The sequence below is a fragment of the Rhododendron vialii genome, chromosome 4a, assembly GCF_030253575.1.
Source record: "Rhododendron vialii isolate Sample 1 chromosome 4a, ASM3025357v1".
In the NCBI taxonomy this organism is placed as follows: Eukaryota; Viridiplantae; Streptophyta; class Magnoliopsida; order Ericales; family Ericaceae; genus Rhododendron; species Rhododendron vialii.
In genome coordinates, this window is record NC_080560.1 from 30,650,428 (window position 1) to 30,673,427 (window position 23,000).

Consider the following 23,000-nt stretch of genomic DNA (forward strand, 5'->3'; position numbering starts at 1 on the left):
GCAAGGTATATGTCGCGTCGGGCAGCTTGTGTCCGACTTGCCAGAATATTAACAGAATGTAAAGAAGATAGAATTCATGCATATCATGAACAAGGAACATAAATACAAATGATAAACCTCTGCATTTCTAGCAGAACATGGCACACGTACTCCAGAACATACTTGGTGTGAGCCATGTTTGTCCTTGCATCCACAAGGAACAATGTAACGTACGCAAGGAGGCTGTATTGCAGCTTCGACATTGGTTGGTTCTGTTTTGAAGGCTGTTTGAGTTCAAGATACTATCCCTGGCCCGAACGTTCCCCTCAGAGATCACATTGCAACAACAGAGGTTTCTCACCTGTTAAATCTTTGGAACATTGCTGCTTTATTCATGTATTGGATTTCGTCGAAGGATGCAATCCTCATTCAAAACCCAAACCCACTCTATACTCAACTGTGTCTGTGAGTGTATTTTCTGCTAGACTTTAGCCAAGAAACCCACAATTGTAAATGCCTCAGGTTTCATTAGTGGGTGTATATAAACTTGGCAAGGGTTTCTTACAGAAGTTTTTTTTTTTTAAAGTACGGAAAACACAACTGATGTTCAAAATGTTGTTGCGGATGATGCTTGGAAGCATGCCGATTTCATTTCCTTGGTCGGAACTATATCCTCAACGGTTCATTGTATAACATCCATAGTCCAATCCTAACAGCTAAAGAACTTTGGGATTTTTTTGGACAAGAAGTACAAAACAGAAGATGTCAGTACAAAGAAATTCGTCGTCAACAACTTTCTTGAGGCCATTCGATGATTGACTCCAAAACAGTGATCGGTCAAGTTCAAGAGAGCCAATTGATTCTGAAAGGCATTCATGCCGAATGCATAATTCTAAGCGAATCTTTTCATGTTGTTGCTGTCATTGAAAAATTGCCTCCAAGTTGGAGGAACTCTCTGGTAAGAAGACAGGAAACAATTAGATGGTGGCTTATTAAGGCCCATATGGTGGTACAAGGAGAACCTTCCAATTCAAAACAAGATGAAGCATTGTGGCTAAAGAGCAAGTCAGGGCTCGAAAGGCGGTTCGATAACAACAATCATTTAATTGTTTGTATTTAAAGTAAAACACTAGTCATCGAGACTCAATTTGGTATAGATTGTGTTTGATTTTGGAATTCATTGTTAAATTAAATCGTACGATGTTATTTTCCTAAGTTGTGCTAGTTTTCGTTTATCTCAATTATTCAAATAGAATTAATTGCTTTTTTTCAATATAACATCAAAGTATTTAACATAAGTTTCATAGGAGTTCAAACACGTGCAGAGTCAGGATTTGCGCTCAACATGAGCCAATTAAGAAAGAAAATTTTCAAAAGAAAATTTTCATAAGAAGGTATTTAAAATTCAATTTTGGTTCTTTTAGTTTGTGTCATAGATATTTTTAACAAATTGATGAATTAAATCTCTAAATGACATGTGGTAGTTTAATCCAATAGTAAACTATCAAGTGCGCCAAACTCCATACAAAACCTATTATAGGTTTTTTTGTCCTTATTTAAATTCTTTTCGCACTTGTTAATTTTGAGCCAAACTTTTGTGGATTATTGATTCGTCTCGGAAAAGTAGAAATTTTTTTACTTTTACCCAAATATTTTGGGAAATATCCACTATTCAGCCAAAAAAAGTCAAACTATTTGGGTAAAACTAATTTTTTTTTTTACTTTTCCAATCCATCGAGACAAATCAATAATTCACAAAAATTTGGCACAAAATTAACGAACGCAATTTTTTTAAAATAAGGGCAAAACCTTCAAAAAGTCCTTTTACCTGAGTGGAACACCACCTAAGAATAAAGTTGTTAAATTGGAAAAAATACTCCATCCATGCCATTTTACTACGAATTAGGTAAATGTTAGTAATTCTTCCAGTTGCAAGCCCTTTAATAGAAAAAAAATTCAATGCCGAGCGGGTACCACGTGATGCCCGCTCGCGCATCTAAGCCGTCCATTCCGTATTTGAACGGTTCAGATTTAGAGAGAGAAAAAGTGTTAGAGTGAAAGGAAAGAGAGTGTTTCAATCCGAGTCATCCAAAAGTATATTGAACGGCTCGGATTCGCCGAGCAGGTACCACGTAGGATATACTCGCTCTGCATTGAAAAATCTCTCCCTTTAATAGGAAGGAAGCCCATGAGGCCACGAGTCAAAGTAAACTCACCAAAAATCCAAAATGACTAGTTCACTCCATTGAGCCAACATTTTAGGGTCCTGCTTAGAGGTCGTTTAACTTTACATACTCAATATATTAATATATAGTTTTGCAAAAATAATGTTTATAATTTGTTAATATTTTTTTTCCAAAAAATTACTTTAAATTTGTACTCTTTTTATTTTTTGATTTTTACACTTTGAGAAATTTGAGTCCTGCTACTGGTACCGATGGGTACCAAACCAAAAATGCACCGACGGCTGCGCGGGGCCCTCTCCGGCCACCAGACAGCTGATCCGAGCCATCCAAAAATTCTAAAAAAAAAAAAACCGAGTGGGCTAACGCGAGAATCAATGGCATCCGACGTGTTTAAGTGCTCGATCTAAACATTTCATTTTTTCGTATATACATGTATATACATATATACACGAAAAATAGGGTGTTTAGATCAAGTACCCTAAACACATCAGATGCCGTTGATTCTTGCGTAGGCTCCCTCATTTTTTTTTAAAAATTTTTTGGACAGCTTGGATCAGCCATCTGGTAGTCGGAGACGGCCTGGCACGACCGTCGGTATGATTTCCCTACGGAAACTGTCGGTACCTATAGGATTTCTGGAGAAATTTTAGTACACTAAAAATTAACGATAGATAACCCCAATCGGTTGGTCGAGTAGGCAAGACATGTAACTTAAGAGTTTGTTTCCTCTTAATGTCTCATACTCGAAACTTCTTAAGTGCTACCAACTCGTTCGGTGACTCCATATGGAGCACCAGCCTCAAGTGGGGCATATGATAGTGGACTATAAATTTATGGTTCCCAAAATTAATCGAAATAAGGTAAGATGGTGCAGTCAACTTGTTAGTACGGAGTATAAAAAAATTAAATATGAACCACAGTCAAAAACTTTTCCAGTTAACAACTCCCTTGCTTTTCGTTATCTCTTCCGGTCTTCCCAATATCTCGCGATACATCATTAAACTATTAGTAATAAACTACTAGTAGTACTAAATATCCCAGTCTAATTAATTAATTAATAATCCGGGCGATTAAAGAAGGAGAATGAATAAATGCATAGTTTAATAAACAACAAAATACTACTATTACTATTACTATTACTAATTTAGTGAATAAAAAATTGGATTGCTTGCTTTGAGATCTTTGTTGTTTCTGTTGGCTTCTGAAACCACAGCAGAGCAGAGCTTCCTCAGATCCGAAGAAAAAGGTGAGAGACAGCGGTATTACGCATACGAAAAAATACGTCTACATACAGACACAGAAAGAAAGCTAAAACCACCGAAAACCAACTTTATACATACATATACATATTTTTATATATTAGCAGATATATATGGATGGATACGTACATGTGTTTTTTGTAGTGATCCAAAGAGTGGAGCATTGATGGAATAAATGCAGGGTGGAGCATCTGTTTTTAATTTTGGTGCAAGCAAAGGGGATAGGCGCTGTCTGGCCTTTTTTTATGGTCTGTCGGTTGCTGTTTCTCCGTTGAAGTGATGTGAGAGAGAGAGAGAGAGAGAGAGAGAGAGAGAGAGTATTTCCTTTTTGTGTGAGTGTGTGTGTTCATCTAAGGGTTTTAGACTGATGTTTTGTTTCTCGGTGGGATTTTGACGAGGAGAGAGAGAGAGAGAGAGAGAGAGAGAGAGAGAGAGAGAGAGAGAGAGAGAGAGAGCGGAGGTTTCGTGTGTGTAGTTGGTTACTGATATTTCTGTAGAGAGAGGAGAGAGAGAGAGAAGATATTACGCTCTGTATTTTCTTGGTGCAATTCGTCAAGCATAGATCTTGTTGAAACTCGGGGGAATTGAACCGTTTAATTTTCCATGATTTACAGTTGATTGAGTTCGATGTGAAGCGTAATTTTGCTATTGAAACGAGTCAATACCGCTCTCCTCCCCGATAATTAAGGCTTTTGTGGCACCGATTATCTATGATTCCCAGAGAATTGAAATCTGTGAAATTGAAGAAATAAAGCTTTCTGGGTGCAATGATGAATTTCCGTTGAATCTGATACCGGTTCTTGTTTTTCGGTAAATCGCCGGTAAAGATATTTCTAGAAGCCAAGCTGTTGAGATTCGTATCCTATTTCGAGTATTGAGATGAAGCCCCTGTAGCAAACACTCCAATCCCCGGCACAATTCTGATAGAGAGAAAGGTTAGATCAAGAATTTCATTTCATTTTATATTTTTATAGCAATTCTTTTCTGCATGTTTTGTATTGGTATGGTGCCTGTCTTTGTTTAAGCTTAAGAAGTTAATTCATTTTACTGCTTTTGACTTGTTCTCTTTTGTTAGAGTAATTGACCATGAGCGATGATATTGAGTCTAAAAGTTTTGATTTATTTGCTTACAGAATTCCTTTTGGAAGATACAGCATGTAAAGAAGAAAGGGGTTTTCCATGAACTTGTTTGATTAGTCACACACACAGTCTTTGAGTTCGATGATTACGTTTATCGATTCGAAAGATAAGATGAAAGATACTGAGAAATGCTTAGATTCCCAATTATGGCATGCCTGTGCCGGCAGCATGGTGCAAATGCCATCTGTGAATTCCAAGGTGTTCTATTTCCCCCAGGGGCATGCCGAGCATTCATTTGGAACTGTCGATTTCAGAAATTGTCCGAGAATTCCTTCTTATATTGCCTGTAGAATTTCTGCTGTTAAGTTCATGGCCGATCCTGAAACGGATGAAGTTTATGCCAAAATTAGGTTAGATCCCCTTAAAAGTAGTGAGGTTGATTTCGAAGATGATGGGATTGGGGGAATTAATGAACTTGATTCACAAGAGAAACCCTCTTCGTTCGCAAAGACATTAACACAATCGGATGCTAATAATGGTGGAGGGTTTTCGGTCCCTCGTTATTGTGCTGAGACGATCTTTCCGCGGTTGGACTACTCTGCCGATCCTCCAGTTCAGACCATCCTAGCCAAGGATGTTCATGGAGAAACTTGGAAATTCCGTCATATTTATCGCGGAACCCCAAGGCGCCATCTTTTGACTACCGGGTGGAGTACTTTTGTGAACCAAAAGAAGTTAGTTGCAGGGGATTCTATCGTGTTCTTAAGAGCGGAAACTGGGGATCTTTGTGTTGGGATCCGGAGGGCAAAGAGGGGAATTGGAGGTGGGCCTGAATCGTCTTCCGGGTGGAATCCCGCCGGTGGGAATTGTGTTATTCCATATGGAGGGTTTTCGGCATTTTTAAGGGACGATGAGAGTAAGTTGATGAGAAATGGTGATGGTGGGAATTCTAGTGGTAGTGGAAGCTCTACGAGAAGGGAGAAAGTGAGGCCTGAATCAGTTATTGAAGCTGCGACCTTGGCTTTCAATGGACAGCCATTTGAGGTTATTTATTACCCTCGAGCTAGTACTCCAGAGTTCTGTGTGAAAGCGTCACTTGTGAAGGCTGCATTGCAGAATAGGTGGTGTTCGGGGATGAGGTTCAAGATGCCATTTGAAACTGAGGATTCTTCGCGGATAAGTTGGTTTATGGGAACTATTTCTACTGTTCAGGTTGCTGATCCCATTCGCTGGCCTGATTCGCCTTGGAGACTTCTCCAGGTACAAAACAAATATTCCTGACTTTGCACATTTTTTTGATAGAAAATGTGATGGCTAAGAAAAAAAAATTGGCTCCATATTACTAGGTTTGAATCTTTGAACTTTTTTCTTTCTGCAAAAAATGGATAATACACAATGTTATTGGTCTATACTGTTTGTATTTTCATGTATTCGGTAGTTTGTTTAAAAAGGTTCTATTTAGGTTGACCAAAAGAAATAGAAGTTATTTCTATTTATAAGTGTTGAACGCTTTCAAATCGGAATACTTATCGTGTATTGTTTTTTCAATTGTATAGATTGTATTGGAATACGTATTGCGTATCTTAAGGTACGTTTGTTAGAAGAATAGGAGTTTCTATTGTTTACTTGGACATGATTTGTGGAAGAGGGAGAATACTACAGACAAGAGTGGAGAAGGCTTGGTACAAAATGGTTAGAACGCATCTCTAATTTTACTACTACTCCATGGAAGACTCTAGGATAAAGATATTTTTTCATAACAGATAAACTTTGAGGTAACTCTAGAATTGCACATGTGACTAATTCTCACAAAAAACTCTAGATTTTTCACAAGGATATTCTAGAATTTCTAAAGTAGAGACACCTAATAAAGCCAACAAACTATGTTTATATTTAATTATGATTAACGTTGTTGAAGCATAAACTAAATTTAGTATTTTGGCACAAGAAAGTTAAGTTTAAACACGTTCAATTGACAAAGTTCCAATTGACAAAACCTAAAGATGGAAGATATTATTGAAGAAGATATAAATATCTAGTTTATAGAAACTCAAAAGTATCTATCTAGCTCTAGAAGCTCTAGAATATACTTGTAAAATATCTAGACATGTGCATTTCTAGAATTTCTTCAAAATTTATCTTGTATGAAAATATCTTTGTATGGAGTAGTATAAATAGGAATGAGTTCTAGCCATTTTGTACCAAGTCAAAAAAAGTTTGAACCAAGTGTAACACAAATATTCTCCATCCCCACTCCTGTCTTTAGTATTCTCACTTTTCCAAAAATCTTGACCAACTAAATAATAAAAACTCACACTCTCCCAACAAACATATCTTATGGTATGTGATATGTATCCCGATACAATCTATACAATTGAAAAAATTATACACTATATGTATTCTGATTTGAAAACACTGATTGGTGTTCAGAGAGGACTTCTGCTGATTGTTATTTGTTATTTGTATTAATTATGTTTTCATGGCATTAGCTGTATGTTTTTTTGTGTAATATTCTTAATGTTATAATGTTGTAAGAATATTATCTTGTTTTTGGTTATTCCATGGAGATTTCAGATTCTTGTAGCTTTTTCCCACCTCTTCACACTTTTGGTGGCATATGTGAATTTTTTATGTCACCGTAAGGAACTGACCAAGATGGACATGATTCTCCCACATGAGGCAATTACTGCATTCTGGATTGATAATTGAGAATTTATTGGTCATATTTCTTTACATGAAGTTGCGTTCAGAGTCATTGTTTATTAAGCAATTTATGACTTTGTGTATAACTCTATGTGATACCTCCTTTAAATGGTTCTAAGACTGTTGATAAAATCCATTTTTTCATGTCATTTGTTCCTATATTTTGCAGGTGACGTGGGATGAGCCAGATTTACTTCAAAATGTGAAACACATAAGCCCATGGCTAGTGGAATTGGTCTCAAACATGCCCACCATCCATATTTCTCCTTTCTCACCTCCGCGAAAGAAGATGAGACTACCACACCACCCTGATTTTCCTTTCGACGGACAAATTCCAATGCCAACATTTTCCAGCAACCTCCTTGGGCCCACCAGCCCCTTCAATTGTCTTCCCGACAATGCTCCTGCTGGCATGCAGGGAGCCAGGCATGCTCCATATGGGTTATCTTTATCAGATCTGCACCTCAATAAACTTCAGTCAGGCTTTTTTCCAACCACCTTCCCACGGTTTGATAATGTTTCCGTCCACAATAGACCTTTGAATCCCCCTATCACCTACAAACCAAATAGCAATGATGATGTTTCTTGTTTACTAACAATGGGAATTTCTAACCAAACTTCAAAGAAACCAGAAAATCGAAAAGGAAACCAATTGGTTCTTTTTGGTCAACCGATACTCACTGAACAGCAGATCTCTTTGAGTTGCTCTAGGCAGACAGGTTCCCCAGTTCAAAATGGAAATATTTCATCAGAAGGGATTGGTGATAAGATGGAAAATATTTCTAACGGTTCTGCTGCTGCTTTTCATCTACCGGTGAACTCGTGTAGATATAACCATCCAGACACAGATTCCGTCTTGGAAATTGGTCATTGCAAGGTTTTCATGGAATCAGAAGACGTGGGCCGTACTCTTGATCTTTCCGTGCTTGGGTCTTATGACGAATTGTACAAAAAGCTAGCAAACATGTTTGGCATTGAAAGTTCAGAGATTCTTAACCATGTGCTCTATCGAGATTTGACCGGTTCTGTCAAGCAGATTGGAGACGAACTGTTCAGGTAAGGATGCAGTAGCTTCTGTGTTAATTTTTGTTTTAGTCTATTAAACTAAGGCTATTTTTGGATGACCATTATTTATAATGGGAATCAAAATCTCATTACTGGAATTCAAGTACCAAATAATCAGGTTGCCCCTTTGGATTCTATGAGAGGAATAATTCAAAAGAACAAGAAGTTGAAAATTTAATAGAATCTATCATTGTCTTCTTCAAACAAATTAGTTGGAATGGTGGATTACCATGGGAGGGGGTGTGAATTAAAATCCTGCATATTTTGGTAATGTGATTTCAGCTTGGGTAGGTATTTAGGAATCACTTACTACTCAAGTTTGTTCCCTAAGGTGGAATATTTTGGACGGAAATGAACTTTTGTCCGTACTCAGCCTATAACATAATAACAGTACTGTCATGCATTTGACCGGTATTCAAACGTCACCAACTATAAGTAACACTATTGAATTTCGCCGAGCAAAAACATAATAACGAATCTGATGTGCTTTTCTCATTGACATGGCAGTGATTTTATCAAGACAGCAAAAAGATTGACAATTCAAATGGATTCAAGTGGCGACAATGTAGAGATGGAAAGAAAAGACAAAATAAAAGGACATGGATTATCAACTGTACAACTTGATGACTGAATGCAATGTCCCGTGCTAACTATCTGATCTTCAAGTTTTGTTGGTAATAGGTGTAGTTTTGTTCAGACTTGCTACAATTTTTTTTGTAGGATTGTGTCTGTGATTTTAGGCTTTTGATAATGGGTTGCCTTGTAAGAAAGCAATTTGATTAACCATAATGTGCTTGTTTTCTACAAGGGTGAGATTTTTTAATGTCTGATGGTAATTGACAGAGATACATTTTGGTTTTCCATGTGCTTGTATAGTTTAGATTGTGAATTAGGGGAAATAAAGCCTTGTGTCTTTGACTTGTCTTTCTGGGTGTACAGAGTAGTTTGCATTTGGCTTTGGCTTTGGAATTGGATGAGCTAGCTTTCATCATTGCATTTTCTGTCATTTTTTTCAGACTCTGTTTGGATCATGTACTTAGTAAGGGGGATTGTAAAGGGTAATAGAAAAGATAAGAAGACAGTCAAGTGTGAAGATGTTAATTTTTTTCTTTAGTGTTTACTTATTGTTTTATTTATTTCATTACTGATAACTGTATGTTCCAAACATTGCCTAAACATGGAGTTGGACCCTTAATTCGTGCACCAAACAGATAATACTGAAGTTTTTATGTACGAAATTTGCATACAATTCCTTAGCTAGCACAATGAAAAATGTTAATTCTGCTCCAGTGTCGTGAATGATTGTGAATTTGCATACAATTTCGTCTAGTATTTTTGTTTGTATTTTCTAAGCTTTCGTTAAATTCGTGTTATATTATTTTGATTTAATCATCCGGCTTGACGAGGAGAGTCAAAAAAGCAAAGATTATGACCAACAACAAAAAAATGTTCACTAAAGATGAAAAGAATACCAAGCAGCTGTTTTTATTGTCTAGAGTGTAGTATATTATATGATCTTTTTTTCAACATTGGTCTAAAATTTTATACTTTTCTTATTTCCTAGTTGAGACAAATGATTAATCTCAAAAATAATGATGAAAGCTAAATAAAGGATTGCGAAAACTTAAAAATACTAGATAAAAATGTAAGGGAAAATGGGGCCAGAATTTATGTTGGCTACCGACTTTCTTCCTTTTCTGTTTTTGATTTCTAGTGTTTATTTCTAGGAGTTAGGTCTATGTTGCGTGCACAACTAAATAAGGTGATTAAAAGGTCGAATCAACAGACTAATAATAGTGTTTATAAAATTAAGGGCTTAAAGTTGACTAATTAATCACGCTTACTTTAAAATCTGTCAAAAAGATCATGAACAGTGACAGTTGGGCGATCAAATAGGTAATGCGATGTCTTATATCATATTTGACAGATCTCAAATCCCAAGTCGAAGACAGACCCAAACTTAAATATAAACTAATACTCTATATTAATCATAGAAAATTGATCTCGGAGGTTAGTATTATTATTAATTAAGTAAAAGGCAAAGAAGTCACACGCACTGGTCAGACAAAGCCTAGGTGGGAAAAAAAAAGTCATCAGACATTGTCCAATGCCTAATGCCGCAAGTTTGGGAGTGATTTAATTACTACTGATTAAAGAATCAAACTTTACCTAATTGGGATTTGTGAACATAATACTAAATTAGTATAATAATCCTTGCTTTCTGCACCCAGGCCCAGACAACAGAGACAGCGACACAGAGAGAACAGCAGCAAAGATAAAGTCAAGAGGAGTTTACGCAAAGGCAACATCAGCAATTAGCTGGCTAGCAATTTTTTAAGTACTTTTTTTTTTTTCCCGGACGATAGGATGTTACTATGTTGGGGTGAGTTTTCGTTAAATTTTTTGTCTTCAGATTTATGAAAATAGTTAAGTTGTCTTCACTAAATGATATTTTAATTCGTATAAATGAGTAGAATAAATTACCCAAAAATTCGTAAAAACAAGATCTGTAGTCCGTTTAGTCAATAGAAAAAACTCACTCATAGTATTTGCCGTTTTCCAATCGTGTCGTGCCGTGCCGGTCCATTTACTTATTCGTGTCGTGTCGTGCCGTGCCGTGCCGTGTCCGTGCTGGTACATCGCCAACCGATTTTCGTCCAAAAAAAAATCTTTTCAAAAAGCATACATTCCAGTGCCCGGGCCCGTGCTGTGCTTATTTTAGTGAAATTACGAATGCCTTGTTTACTATTTTTACCTTATGTTAGGCACATTGCGAGTCAATTTATTTTTACCTTATTAATAACATAGCGAGTTAATTTATATAATAAAATTGGAATTAGTATTTGTTTTTCCATGCCTTTTCGTGCCCGGCTAAAACCGTGCCGTGTCTGTGTCCAGCTAAAACGGTGTCGGGCCCGTCAAAAATCATACCCATGCCGTGCTGTGCTACGTTTAAATGTGTTGTGCCATGCTAGCTTGACCCGTTTGACACATGCGGGGTGTCTATGTCATGCACTCGTGAGAGTGAGAGACCCTACATTGGTGAAGGTGAAAGTCAAATAACGTTAATAAATTGGGGGGGTTCACGTGCGGATGCGTCATGCTTGTATTACGGCGTTTTGACGATCGGGCTGTTTCATGGGTTTTCTCTTTTGACCACGTAAACCGTGGGCACTTGAAATTTACGAGATTATTACTTCACTTGGTTTTCATCAAACTTTTGGATTTTGTCAATTTTTTTTTTTTTAAAGATCTGTCTCCTCTCTGGTGTTTCAAATGGATTCCGAGGGTAGAGTTCAAGCAGTTTTTCGGACCTCCAACTAGCTGATCGAAATCGTTTATTGTTTAGAATTTGTCAAGATCATCAAGCATGACACAAATTACGTTAATCAAATATTGGTGGATAGATATAATTTCGGGATATATTCTATGGAGAAAAAAGTAAAAACAAATATTGAATTTAAACCCACATATCATTAATTACTTTGAAGATAAATACAGTATTTTTCAACCTCATAACAATAGATGTTTACAAATCACGTAATGCCTTACGTTTTCATATCCGTATTTTGTGCTAGCTTGTAGCACCATGTAGTTTCATTGTTACACTGAACGAGTACGCCCGGTTAACCCCAAACAAGATTTCTTATTTCAACTTTTACACGCATAAGCAATTTGCCTTACTCAAATACGTAAGTGAAAATTGATCATGCTCTTTAATTAGTAGGTAGATAGGATCCCAAATGAATTTCCGTTTGACCGAAAAAAATATAGGATCCCAAACAATCCTATATATAACACTATTTTGGATTTCTTTCATTAAGTAGCCGTGCTGCTGCTGTGCATGTGGAGGTGGGCTACAGATCACTTATCAATATAGGGTTTCTTTTGCAATGCATACATTAAGGAGCGGAGAAGCCAAAGAGAGAGTCAACGACCAGTGGTCAAGAGCACAAATGCAGGAAGAGAGAAAGAGATCGAGAACACATTTAATACCTATTTCCAAAAGCATTTTAATTGTTTTTATTTGCAATATTTCTTCTTTGTTTTCAGTTCCTAGCTACATCCCACAATACATGGCATTGTTTCTTCCTATGAGATATGCCTAAACAAACATGTCTTATGCAGGGGCGGTCCTAGGGGTGCAAGAAGGGGCCCGGCCCTTGCACACATCCCAATTATCTTCTTTTGTTAAAATTCTTAGAGCATCCGCAATGGTAATAATCAAAATCAATAATCAAAATATGCCATGTCTGCATTTAATTATCCATTTAATCCATAATCAAATTTAACAACCTCTACTTCCATATTAGTTATTTTTGCATCCCTAACAAAAAAAAAATCCCACAATACACAATGCACATTTGTTTAATCGCAAACGAATTCCAATCAGACACCTGACCACACCAAATTATTTGTCTTGATGAGATGATTCCAATGTGGGGTGTTTTTGATTTTGAGTTTGGTTATTGGTAAAAGTTGTTAAGTTTGGTTATAGAATGAATGAAATTAGGTTATTTGCTAAAATACTTGTAACTTTGCTTATTACAATATGTGGTATTTTTTTAGTATTGTTGTTAAATTTGTTTATCAACGCCTATTTACTTATTACAATGTGGATGCTCTTATAGTGCTTTTTCCTTGAGAAAACGTATACCACTCATTTTCTTCCAAAAAGTTTACTTATGTAATTTATTTCTCTCTCTCTCTCTCTCTCTCTCTCTCTCTCTCTCTCTCTCTGTGTTTATATCTCTGTTATTAATATTTAAGGATTAGATTTTGTCGTTAATCTATGAATACGCGTAATTTAGTTCTCGCACATTAAGAATCTTGCTTCTGCCACTGGTTAATGACTGATTCTGAAATTTAAGAGTTAGGGGACACCAATTAATTATAAGCCCAATTGACTGGGAGCACTACCACATGATGCCCTAACACTTCTAAATGCAACACATTTTTGTGGAGACCACAGATAAGTTTATAGACCCCACAACTCTCAACACCACGTATCAGTGCCCCAAGATTGACTAACCAATAAATTTTCAATTGACTGTCACGAATTTCATCAAAATGAATGGTGGAAATTGCGTCATAAAATTTCGCTTATACTAATTTGTTCACTTATTTTGGTGAACATTTTAAAACTTGGTTCATATTTTTTAATATTTCGGTTCTTCTCGTCGAGATACTTTAGAGAAATAGATAAAACTTGAATTTTTTTTTTGATGCTTTTATACATACCAAATAAGGTATTGCGTTGATTTTGAGGTACTTATAACAACGAGGCTCTTTTGACAATGTAAAAAAACCCAGAATTTCCTACACAATTTTTATTGTTTTGCTAACATGTATATATAGTAGGAGGTTAGAGAGAAATTAGTGGGAAATTAAGGAAGTTCTATGTATCTCTATAGACTCGAATCTCAGAGTTTCCCTTAGAAGCTACGCTGTATGACCAGTCGACCAGATGAACTAATAATCTGTTGTTACACATTGCTTATCCAAAAAAAATCTGATGTTACACACTTTAGGTATGGACATAAGACATTAGAATAACTTTTCTAAGGGGGTGAATGCTATTTTGTAGTATTAATGTATAGCGGTACTAGTTGTGGTGCAGGAAAATAAGGGGGCCTGGCCTCTTCTTCCATCCGCTCCAGTGTGTCTAATGGAGTATGTATGTGAATTTAAGAAATCGACCACATTTAATGAGCATATTTGGATGGTAGGCCTCTTCTTAATTCCAAATCTGTAGGTCGGATCACTGATGCGCGCAAGAGGAAGGAATCAAGGCCTCGATCTTCTCCCATCCACTTCGGTTTTGAATAACAAAAAATTAATCGATCAAGTTCTTACCAATATTCGAATGAATTGATTTTTTAAAGAAACTATACAAACATATTTTAAGCAAATTGAACGGCTCCAATAATTTACATCGGACTCTTTAAGACTCCAATATAGGTTTCATACAAGTTGAGTGTCATAGTCTTGGGGCAAGCTTGATGTTGACTTTTATGTAATTGCGTAGGGCAAAAAGAAAGGCCAAGAACTTCCATGCTAGCTAAGTTGGAAAGTTTACTTCCTCCCTCAGTGGAGGCAGGAGATCGAGTCATACGAGGGGTGGAGTTGGGGTTCAAGGCTATGAACAGCTTCTAAATCCCTTGTGAACTAACATACTAATATTCTGCTAACCCCTTCTGATATATACAATATTAGAAAGAAAGAGAGAGAGAAAAAAAAGAAAGAAAGAAGGCCAACGTAGTAGAATGGGACTCTTTCACAATATACTCCTATACGTACAAGCTAAGGTTGACATGCAGAGAGGAACTTGGGCTTCTGTGAAGCCCACCGGGCTCTAGTCCCAGCCCAGCAATAATCCAGTCAGTGATAACAAGTCTCAGCAAGTCGGGGCCTTTTTTTTTTTTTTCAATAGCGTATGAAAAAAGTTCATTAGATCTTTCAGCTAAAACAGCAAAAAAAGTCTGCACTGGAGCTTCATATGTATGAGTAGTTTCCTCTTCATATACAACTCATTTGCACCTAAGTTTTAATAAGAAGTGAATTCTGAATTCCTCTATGCTAGCTCCTCTCGATGGGTAGATCATGAACGCGATTTGGAAACTATACTGGCCGCTCCTGACAGAAACCTCTTCAAGCTCATCATTTTCCTCTTCATCATCTTGAAACTCATCCTCTTCATCAGAAATGCTCCGCTTGCCCCAAAATGACCTTAGCCAGGATGAAAATCCGGCCTAGTTCACTAGTGTTGGTAAAAATAAACGATTTAAAATATAGTTTTGTTCTTGAGGTACTTATTTTGGGTTAGTTGTTTTTTAGCTTTTTAGTTCATCACGGATAGATATATATATATATACCAAAAAATATTTTTGCAAAAACTAGGAAATTGTAAACAGAAAATAGTGGAAATTGTTTTCCAGATAGTAATTTCCTGTAATATGACCAATTTCTTAAAGTTGTTTTTTCTCTGTTCAGAACTGATAGAAGTACTACAAATGAAGTATTGTGGTTGCCTTTTTTCCTAAATAGTTTGAGTTTGGGGGGATCTAGTTAAAAACATTTTGTGAAGCAAAGGTGTATTGCGTTGGCAATTTCACACGCTCAAAGTTTATTAAAAGTGAGTTTTTGACTAATTAATTATATATGTTATCTTGTAAAACTTTAGCCCCACCTTCCACCGAAATTTCTCATAGTTCAACTTAAGAACACGTGGGATGATAACTTGAAAATATACATCGTTGATATCGATTGGTAGAAAGTGATCTCTCTAGTGTGGGCATTCACGTAAACAAATTCGTGGTTCCACCCTGCCCTTGCGCATGCATGACACAAATATGAGGACTTCTTTTCAAATAACGTTCTCATAAACAAGAAAAGGCGTAAATTTTTTTTTTTTTTTGGTAAGTAAATTTTATTTCACCAAAAAACCACGCAAGAAACTACAAAATCTCACAGGAGCATACCCCACTATACACCAAAATCAAAGAAAAACAAAAGCTCTCTATCTACAATTATTTATCCCAAAAATTCGAGAATCAAGAAGCCAATCCTCACACAACCCCCTATTTTGGGCATCGAACATCACCGTACTCCAAGAACTGAGCTTGGCACAAATAGCATCAAAAATTTCACTAGTAACCTCAGTAACACTCCTGGACTTGCCCTGGAATATCCTGGCGTTACGTTCCCCCCATAAGAAGTAAACAAAAGCTACCAATGACAGCTTGTAAGTGGTGTTTCTAAACCCTTTACCTACATAACTCTGCACAGCCCAAGCAACTTCTTGAGATAAAGTCAAGACAGCCCTGTGAATACCATTACGGGTCAGAATTTGCTTCCATATGTCAAAAGAGAAGTGGCACGCAAAAAAGAGGTGATCATGTGACTCCACCCCATCCATGCACAACACACATTGAGGGCTCACAGCTACACCCCAACTAAACAACCTATCTCTAGAGGATAACTTGCCTCGAATGGCAAGCCATTCTATAAAACTCCTATGAGGCACTCCTTGACTAAACCAAACCAAGCTATACCAAGGTTGGATGGGATTGCGCTTTCGACACGCCTCCCAAGCAAATTTCACCAAGAAGGAGCCATCAACAGTTAGGGTCCACACAACCTTATCACAATCAAAGGTGGACGGCAAATAAATTTCTGGAGTATTCCGTGTAATGCTCAATACAGCTCTATTCCTTATCCTTGGCCACTTCCATTGTCCTTGATCAATAATAGAAGCAACTTTAACATGCAAAGCAAGACCTCGATTAGTCACCACTGCCTCCCCAAATTGCTGGTATAACACTCCTAAAGGGTGCCAATTATCAGTCCAAAGGAAACTAGGAAAGTATCATTACCATTGCCAATGATGTACCTGATCCAACTTTGGCAGGTAGCTCTCAACTTCATCAACTTTTGCATTACCCAAGAAGCCTCACTAGGACACTGAATCCCCTATAAACTCTGTCCTTTGAGGATATAAACATGAACCCATTTAACCCAATGATTTTCTGTTTTTTTGGCTAAAGGCCCACAAATGTTTCATATGAACAGCTTTATTCCATTCCTTCAAGGATTTAAAACCAAGACCTCCTTCATTTTTTGGAACACAGAGATTTACCCAGCTTACCTTAGCTCCAGAGTGTTTCAGATCAGCACCAGACCATAGAAAAGCACTAAGAACCCCCTCTATTTCTTTGAGAATGCTTTGAGGTAATGTAAAAATTGAACTCTAATAAGTTTGAATACTAAAGAGGACTAATTGAATAAGCTGAGCCCTACCCCCATAAGATAAAAACTTTTGGGTCCAACTATGAATTCTGGCCAAAATCTTCTCCCTAAACGCAAAATAATCTGTTGAAGTGAGTCTTGTACTAATAAGAGGAACTCTTAGATATTTAACAGGGAGTTAGCCCTCAGGAATGCCCATCAAATCAAAAAAAGATTGGTTGGTGGTGCCCGACACACCAGCAAAAAACATAGAACTCTTGAGTAGATTAGGCTGCATACCTGAAAAACCATGGAACTCCTTTAAGGTTCTTAATATAATCTGCAAAGATCCTTCCTTAGCACCACTAAGAAGAAAAAGGTCATTTGCAAAAATAACATGAGAGATCCCCAAAGCTTGACATTTAGGGTGAAGTAAACTCCCATTGACCAATATTCCGAGTCAGTAGAGAGGAAAAAGCCTCCATAACTAGTTAAAATAGGTAGGGAGAGATGGGATCTCCCTGCCTAAGCCCTCTAGCACCCGGAAAATAACCAACCAACCCTCCATTTATCATGACAGAAAACATGGGAGATGTAATACATGCTCTGACCCATCCAATAAAAGTTGCAGGGAACTCCATAGCAGTCATGATATCTAGTAAAAAATCCCAGGTCAACTGAGTCGTACGCTTTCATGAGATCAACCTTAATAGCACATCGCGGTGGGCCTTCATCCCTATAATAATTCCTTATTAGCTCATGCATGAGCAGCACATGGTCTACAATACTCCTTCCTTTGACAAAAGCAAACTGAGCAGAACTAATAACATGATCTAGAGTACCTTGCATCCGCTTAGCCAAGATTTTAGAAATCACTTTTGTAGGGAGATGAAAACAATTGATGTTCTGAACAACACCAAAGTACAGTAGCTTACTCGTGCCTCTCCATCGGAACCTTAATCCGTCGTCGGAACCCTAATATGCAAAACAGACAAGGGGTGAGCGCACCTCTACCTCTCGTGGCAAAGGCCCTCTGATGCTAAAGTTAGTATCACCTACTAGAGAAACCCTAATTATCAGTAGGAAAAAGATTAGATCGTAATAAACTGCGTACCTCTTTCCTCTAGGTTTACTTCGTATTTATAGACATATGTATGCTTGCTGCCCAAGCATCCCTATTGCCCTAAGATTCCTAACTTGTATAGGAACCCAGGATCTCTTGGATTCTCGTTCCCTTATCAATTCATCACCTTAGTCCTTTTTAGGACTCTTTTCCTTAGCTGGCCGAACATCCCATTCACATTAGGTGTCTTTCCAAGATCCTACATACTCGGGATCTCATCCTTTTACAGAATATTTACTGTACTAGAACCTTCTAGAGCGTTCTTGCTGCCTCACGATTTAGGACTACTTCTTTCCCTGTTCGGCTATCTTTTTGCCGAACATTCCATCTAGACCAGTGGCCTCACATGTCACAGGTCTCTTTATGACAAATGACTTCTCCTGTCTTTTGTCTAAACATGCCGAACAAACTTCCTGGTCCAATAACTTCAAAATATACATCAATAGTATTGATTGGGAATTAAAAAGTTCTCTCTCGAGTATGGGAATTCATGTAAACAAATTCTTGGTTCTGGCCTTGTCCATGTGCATGACGCTACGTCTAAGACGACTTCTTCTAAATTAACGTTGTCATAATAATGCAACGTTGTAAAACGCCATGAAAGAATATCTACCCTTTATCTCTTTTGTCGGTCACATAATAGTTCGTGTTGTGGAGCAAGATGAGATTTTATTCTACCAATTTTGGGAGAGAGTTTTCTCCTTGTAGTACTGATGCCGTTCGCATGTGCTCTCTTTAATCTTTGTAACTCTCCTTTCAAATATTACTGAAATCATTTTTTCGCCGTTCAATATTTTATTTATTTATTTATGAGAGAGAGCTTTTCTCTCGGGCGCCATTTGTTTTGCCTCTTCTTTTGTGTCCACTAGTCTTCCCTTCAAAGTGGAAATGCCTCTCCTTTTTCTTAGGATTTTAATGGCAAACATTTTTCTAATTTTCCACATGGAAATTTTTGGCCTTTCTACGAAACACCACCTATATAAAGGCCTCCCCATCAAAACCTCTCAATTGATGATTCCATTTTTCCTCATTCTATCTCACTTTCTTTCTTCCGTTGAACCAGGAGGAAGAGAGAGATTGTTTTCACGAGCACTTCATGGTTTGAGTCTGTAAATTTGGCACATGCAAGTTTCAAAATTTTCTCCCAACAATCAAGACATTAGTACAAACAAATGCGCGTTATTTTTCAAATCGCGCTCAGTGGATTCAATGGAGGAGAAGAAAATCAAAAACTCCAAAAGTTCATGGATGGAGGAGGTGGCTCCAGTCCTTATCGTCTACCGGCGAAGGCCTTCAAATCCTCCCGAGTTGCAGACAATTGCTGAAGAGCTACATGAGGGATTGGATGAAGATTCATAATATGGTGTCTTTTTTGAGGGGTTTTCCTCTGATTTTTGGACTTGTGCGAAGTTTTGTTTTGAGTACCTTTAAGAGCAAAATGGCAATTAATCAACTCATATGTACACCCAGGAGTGAGACTATGTATTGTTAATATGCATGCAATGTTTGTCGTTTATTAGTGTTTTTTTTATTCGGATAAAATTCGCATAGTGTTTGAATAACTTCTTGCTAAACCAACCACACGTGCGAACCCTAGACTGTAAAACAAACACGGTGAGCGCACTCCAATTCCAGCAATAAAACTGATGTTATAAAATGCCAATTTCCACAATCACGATGGGGATCGAACCCCCACACCGAGCTCAAAACTTTTTTCTATACTAATTTCCCTAAGGATTTTCCATCAGATTTTTGGGCATCTTTGTACCAAAATTTAAGTGGGCCCCTAATACCATTTGTGGTGGGTCCATTTGGGTTTTTATACTCCTGATCAGTAAGGAGTTTAATCCATGGAAAGAATGAACAAATTCCGTTAAGTATTGAATAGAAATTGACTCTCAAAATTGACAACTTTCAGCGTGGGTGTGAATAGTGAGGTGTGAAAAACCATCAATCCCATATCTATCTATCTATCTATCAATATACTATAAAAATGTGTTTTAAGGCACACAAGCCTTCAAACTCCCATTCCTAATTTCCTAAATTTCTTACCTTTTTTTGTTGAGAGAGAGAGAGAGAGAGAGAGAGAGAGAGAGGAAAAGTGGGAGAGGGAGGGAGAGAAAAAAAAATTATTCTATGCCACTGGGCACTACCATATGTACTCCAAATTCATTTTTTATCACACACGTCTTTCAGTGTATAGAATGAGACTAATGCTAGTGTGCATCGAATACGAGGCCGGATAAAATATTAACTATTTTTTATCAACTAACATTTGTGCCCGTTCGATACACGGAACTGAGAATAAATCAATGAAATATTTTTTATTCCGTACATTGAACATGCACAACGCTAATTTCTTGAAAAAAGAAAGTTCGGTGGGTTCGCCATTACACTTGAGTTCGGACCTGGGAAAGTTTTTGGGCTTGTTAAGCTTGGGCTTTAGAGGGAGCAGATGTCCGAACATAAGAAATTTGAAGCATTAACCCACTCTTCAAACTTCTATCATCTACTAATTTCATACCAGAAAGATTGTCTCGTCCACAAAATGAAAATTTATTTATTTTTTGACGAACAAACTTATCCCATATGACACAGCCTCTGCATCCAAAAACTTAGTTCTACTACAACATTTACCCAACAAAACTGCTGCAATTAAACTGTCAGGGTTCTTAAGAATTCTCCAAGCCACCTTAGCAAGCAATGCTTGATTCAGGCAAGCAATATCACGTAACCCAAAACCTCCTTTACTTTTAGGCAAGCAACACACCCAAACCAACCCTTTTTCATTCTCATCATACCAAAGAAATCTGGTCACAACACTCTTGAGTCTTGACTTTATTTAGAAAAAACACAAAGGGGGCTCTAAACACTGATAGCAAATAATTGGGAATAGTCAACATAACATGCTTGGCTAAGCAAGAGGTACCAACGGGGTTTTCCAATTGCTTAATTTATACTGAATTCGATCAAGCACGCGATTAAAAAGACTCCACTTGTTACTTGTAAAATCCAAATTAGCAACCAAATAAATACCGGTTTATCCACACGCTTAACACCATTAGATAGCTTTTAATTTTTCCACATCTTCCAGTTTCATGTTAGGACTCACAAAAAGCTTTGATTTAGCATAATTAATATTCCTTTGCCCTGCTTGGTTTCAGTAAAGATCAATATCGCCACTTAAGGAACCAAGCATGTGCTCATCGTTAAGCTCCATAAAAATAAAGCAATTGTCCGCAAACAAAGATGAGAGATATTCAGATGCCTTTGCATACATCCTTGGCCGCAAATGCCTCCAATCCATCTGAAAGAGCTTGAGCCACCAATATAAATAAGTCCAGCAACAGCTCCAAGCCACTTTGTCTTACTCCGTATTTTGTTTCCGGGTATTTTTGTTATATTTACGTTAAATTTTTTAGAATAATCATTCAACTCAATGTGAGAAATTTAAAGTAAAAAGTTATACCAAAGGCAAGAAATTTCAATAAAGACAGGAAAAAATTTCAAAAGCTGTATTTAGTGTGTTCGGTAGCATATTATGTACTCTCTGTCCCTTTTTTAAGATCCAACATTCTATTTTGGACTATCCTTTAATAAGTATCTATTTTAAAAAGTTAGTGGGTAAAAACATAGATAAGTTTTTCATTTTGTCCTTTTGAGTAAATTTCATTTGAAAAGTTGGTGAAACAAAGTGTAAGGGAAAAATTCAAAAAAACCCTGAACTTTGAACTCAATGTCAAATAGGCACCTGAACTTAAATAAATTTCAATTGAACACCTGAACTTTCACTCCGTTATTCAATTTACCCCCTTCTGTCTCAATCCGTAACTTTCCTAACGGCAACTGCTGAGCTGGACACTAACAGACAAAATAAAAAGTTAGATGGAGAAATTGGAGGAAAACAACAGTGATCTGGCACCTTTTTAAGGCTCCGTTCGGCTAAATAAGCCTACTGGCTTATTTTTTGTTCTTATCCAAATTTTTTTTGTATTTTTTATTGTTCTGTTTACAATTCGAAAAGAATTTTTCAAAAAAATTTCCCTGATTCTCCATACTTCCAACATTTCTCTCTCTATCTCTCTCCACTTATTACCCCTACTATTTTTCAAACACAAATCCAAACATAGCAAGTTTTTCATCATTTTTTGGGGATTATTGCATCGTCATGACTAGAGGAAACTAAAAAATAACAAATTACGATCGAAACCTAATGTTTTTGAATAAAGACAAAAATAAGCCAATAAGCCAATTTTTTGGTTTTTATTAAAAAAAAAAGGATTTCGATCATAATTTTTTACTTTTTAGATTTCTCTCATTATGACAATGCAATAATCCCCAAAAAATTGATGAAAAACCAACAAATATGGAAAAAAAATTGAATAAGGACAAAAAATAAGCTAATAGGCTTATTAGCCGAACGGGGCCTTAAAAAGGTGCCAAATCACTATTGTTTCCCTCTGATTTCTCCCTCTAACGTTTTGTTCTATCTGTTAGTGTCCAGCTCAGCGGTTGTCGTTAGGAAAGTCACAGATTGAGACGGCAGGGGGTAAATTGAATAACGGAGTGAAAGTTCACGTGTTCAATTGAAGTTTATTTAAGTTCAGGTGCTTATTTGACATTGGGTTCAAAGTTCAGGGGGTTTTTTGAATTTTTTTCAAAATATAATGATGATGTCTCCGTAAAGAATAATTGTGAAAAGTTAAAATGTAATTATAACGTGTCCATAAAAGTTGGATATACAAAGTTGGACATCGAAAAATGGACGAAGGGAGTAACTTTTTTCAACTTCGAATTATATGATTTTTTTTTTAATTTTCTCTTCGAGACAAATGATTAATCCCAGTTTTTTTTTACAAAAAGCTGAACAAAAGATCA

General features: G+C 36.9%; 1 protein-coding gene across 2 annotated transcripts; it reads left to right on the forward strand.

Annotated features, from left to right (window-relative positions):
* The first annotated feature begins 2,367 nt into the window (after positions 1-2,367).
* LOC131324750 (auxin response factor 18-like) lies at positions 2,368-9,196 on the forward strand. Of its 2 annotated transcripts, XM_058356853.1 has the most exons (5): positions 3,274-3,411; positions 4,039-4,359; positions 4,558-5,764; positions 7,377-8,263; positions 8,780-9,196. In XM_058356853.1, the coding sequence occupies exons 3-5, from the start codon at positions 4,646-4,648 to the stop codon at positions 8,901-8,903; spliced, it is 2,130 nt and encodes a 709-aa protein (XP_058212836.1). In that variant the 5' UTR covers positions 3,274-3,411; positions 4,039-4,359; positions 4,558-4,645; the 3' UTR covers positions 8,904-9,196. The 2 variants fall into 2 exon arrangements, with proteins under 2 accessions (XP_058212835.1, XP_058212836.1); XM_058356852.1 differs by having other exon boundaries at positions 2,368-4,359.
* Positions 9,197-23,000: the final 13,804 nt, after the last annotated feature.

Bases quoted from the DNA above. Each gene is read 5' to 3' on its own strand.
- LOC131324750 (XM_058356852.1), top strand. From the start codon at position 4,646: ATGATTACGTTTATCGATTCGAAAGATAAGATGAAAGATACTGAGAAA. The intron at 5,765-7,376 runs GTACAAAACAAA...TATATTTTGCAG, and splicing joins CGCCTTGGAGACTTCTCCAG to GTGACGTGGGATGAGCCAGA. The intron at 8,264-8,779 runs GTAAGGATGCAG...TTGACATGGCAG, and splicing joins ATTGGAGACGAACTGTTCAG to TGATTTTATCAAGACAGCAA.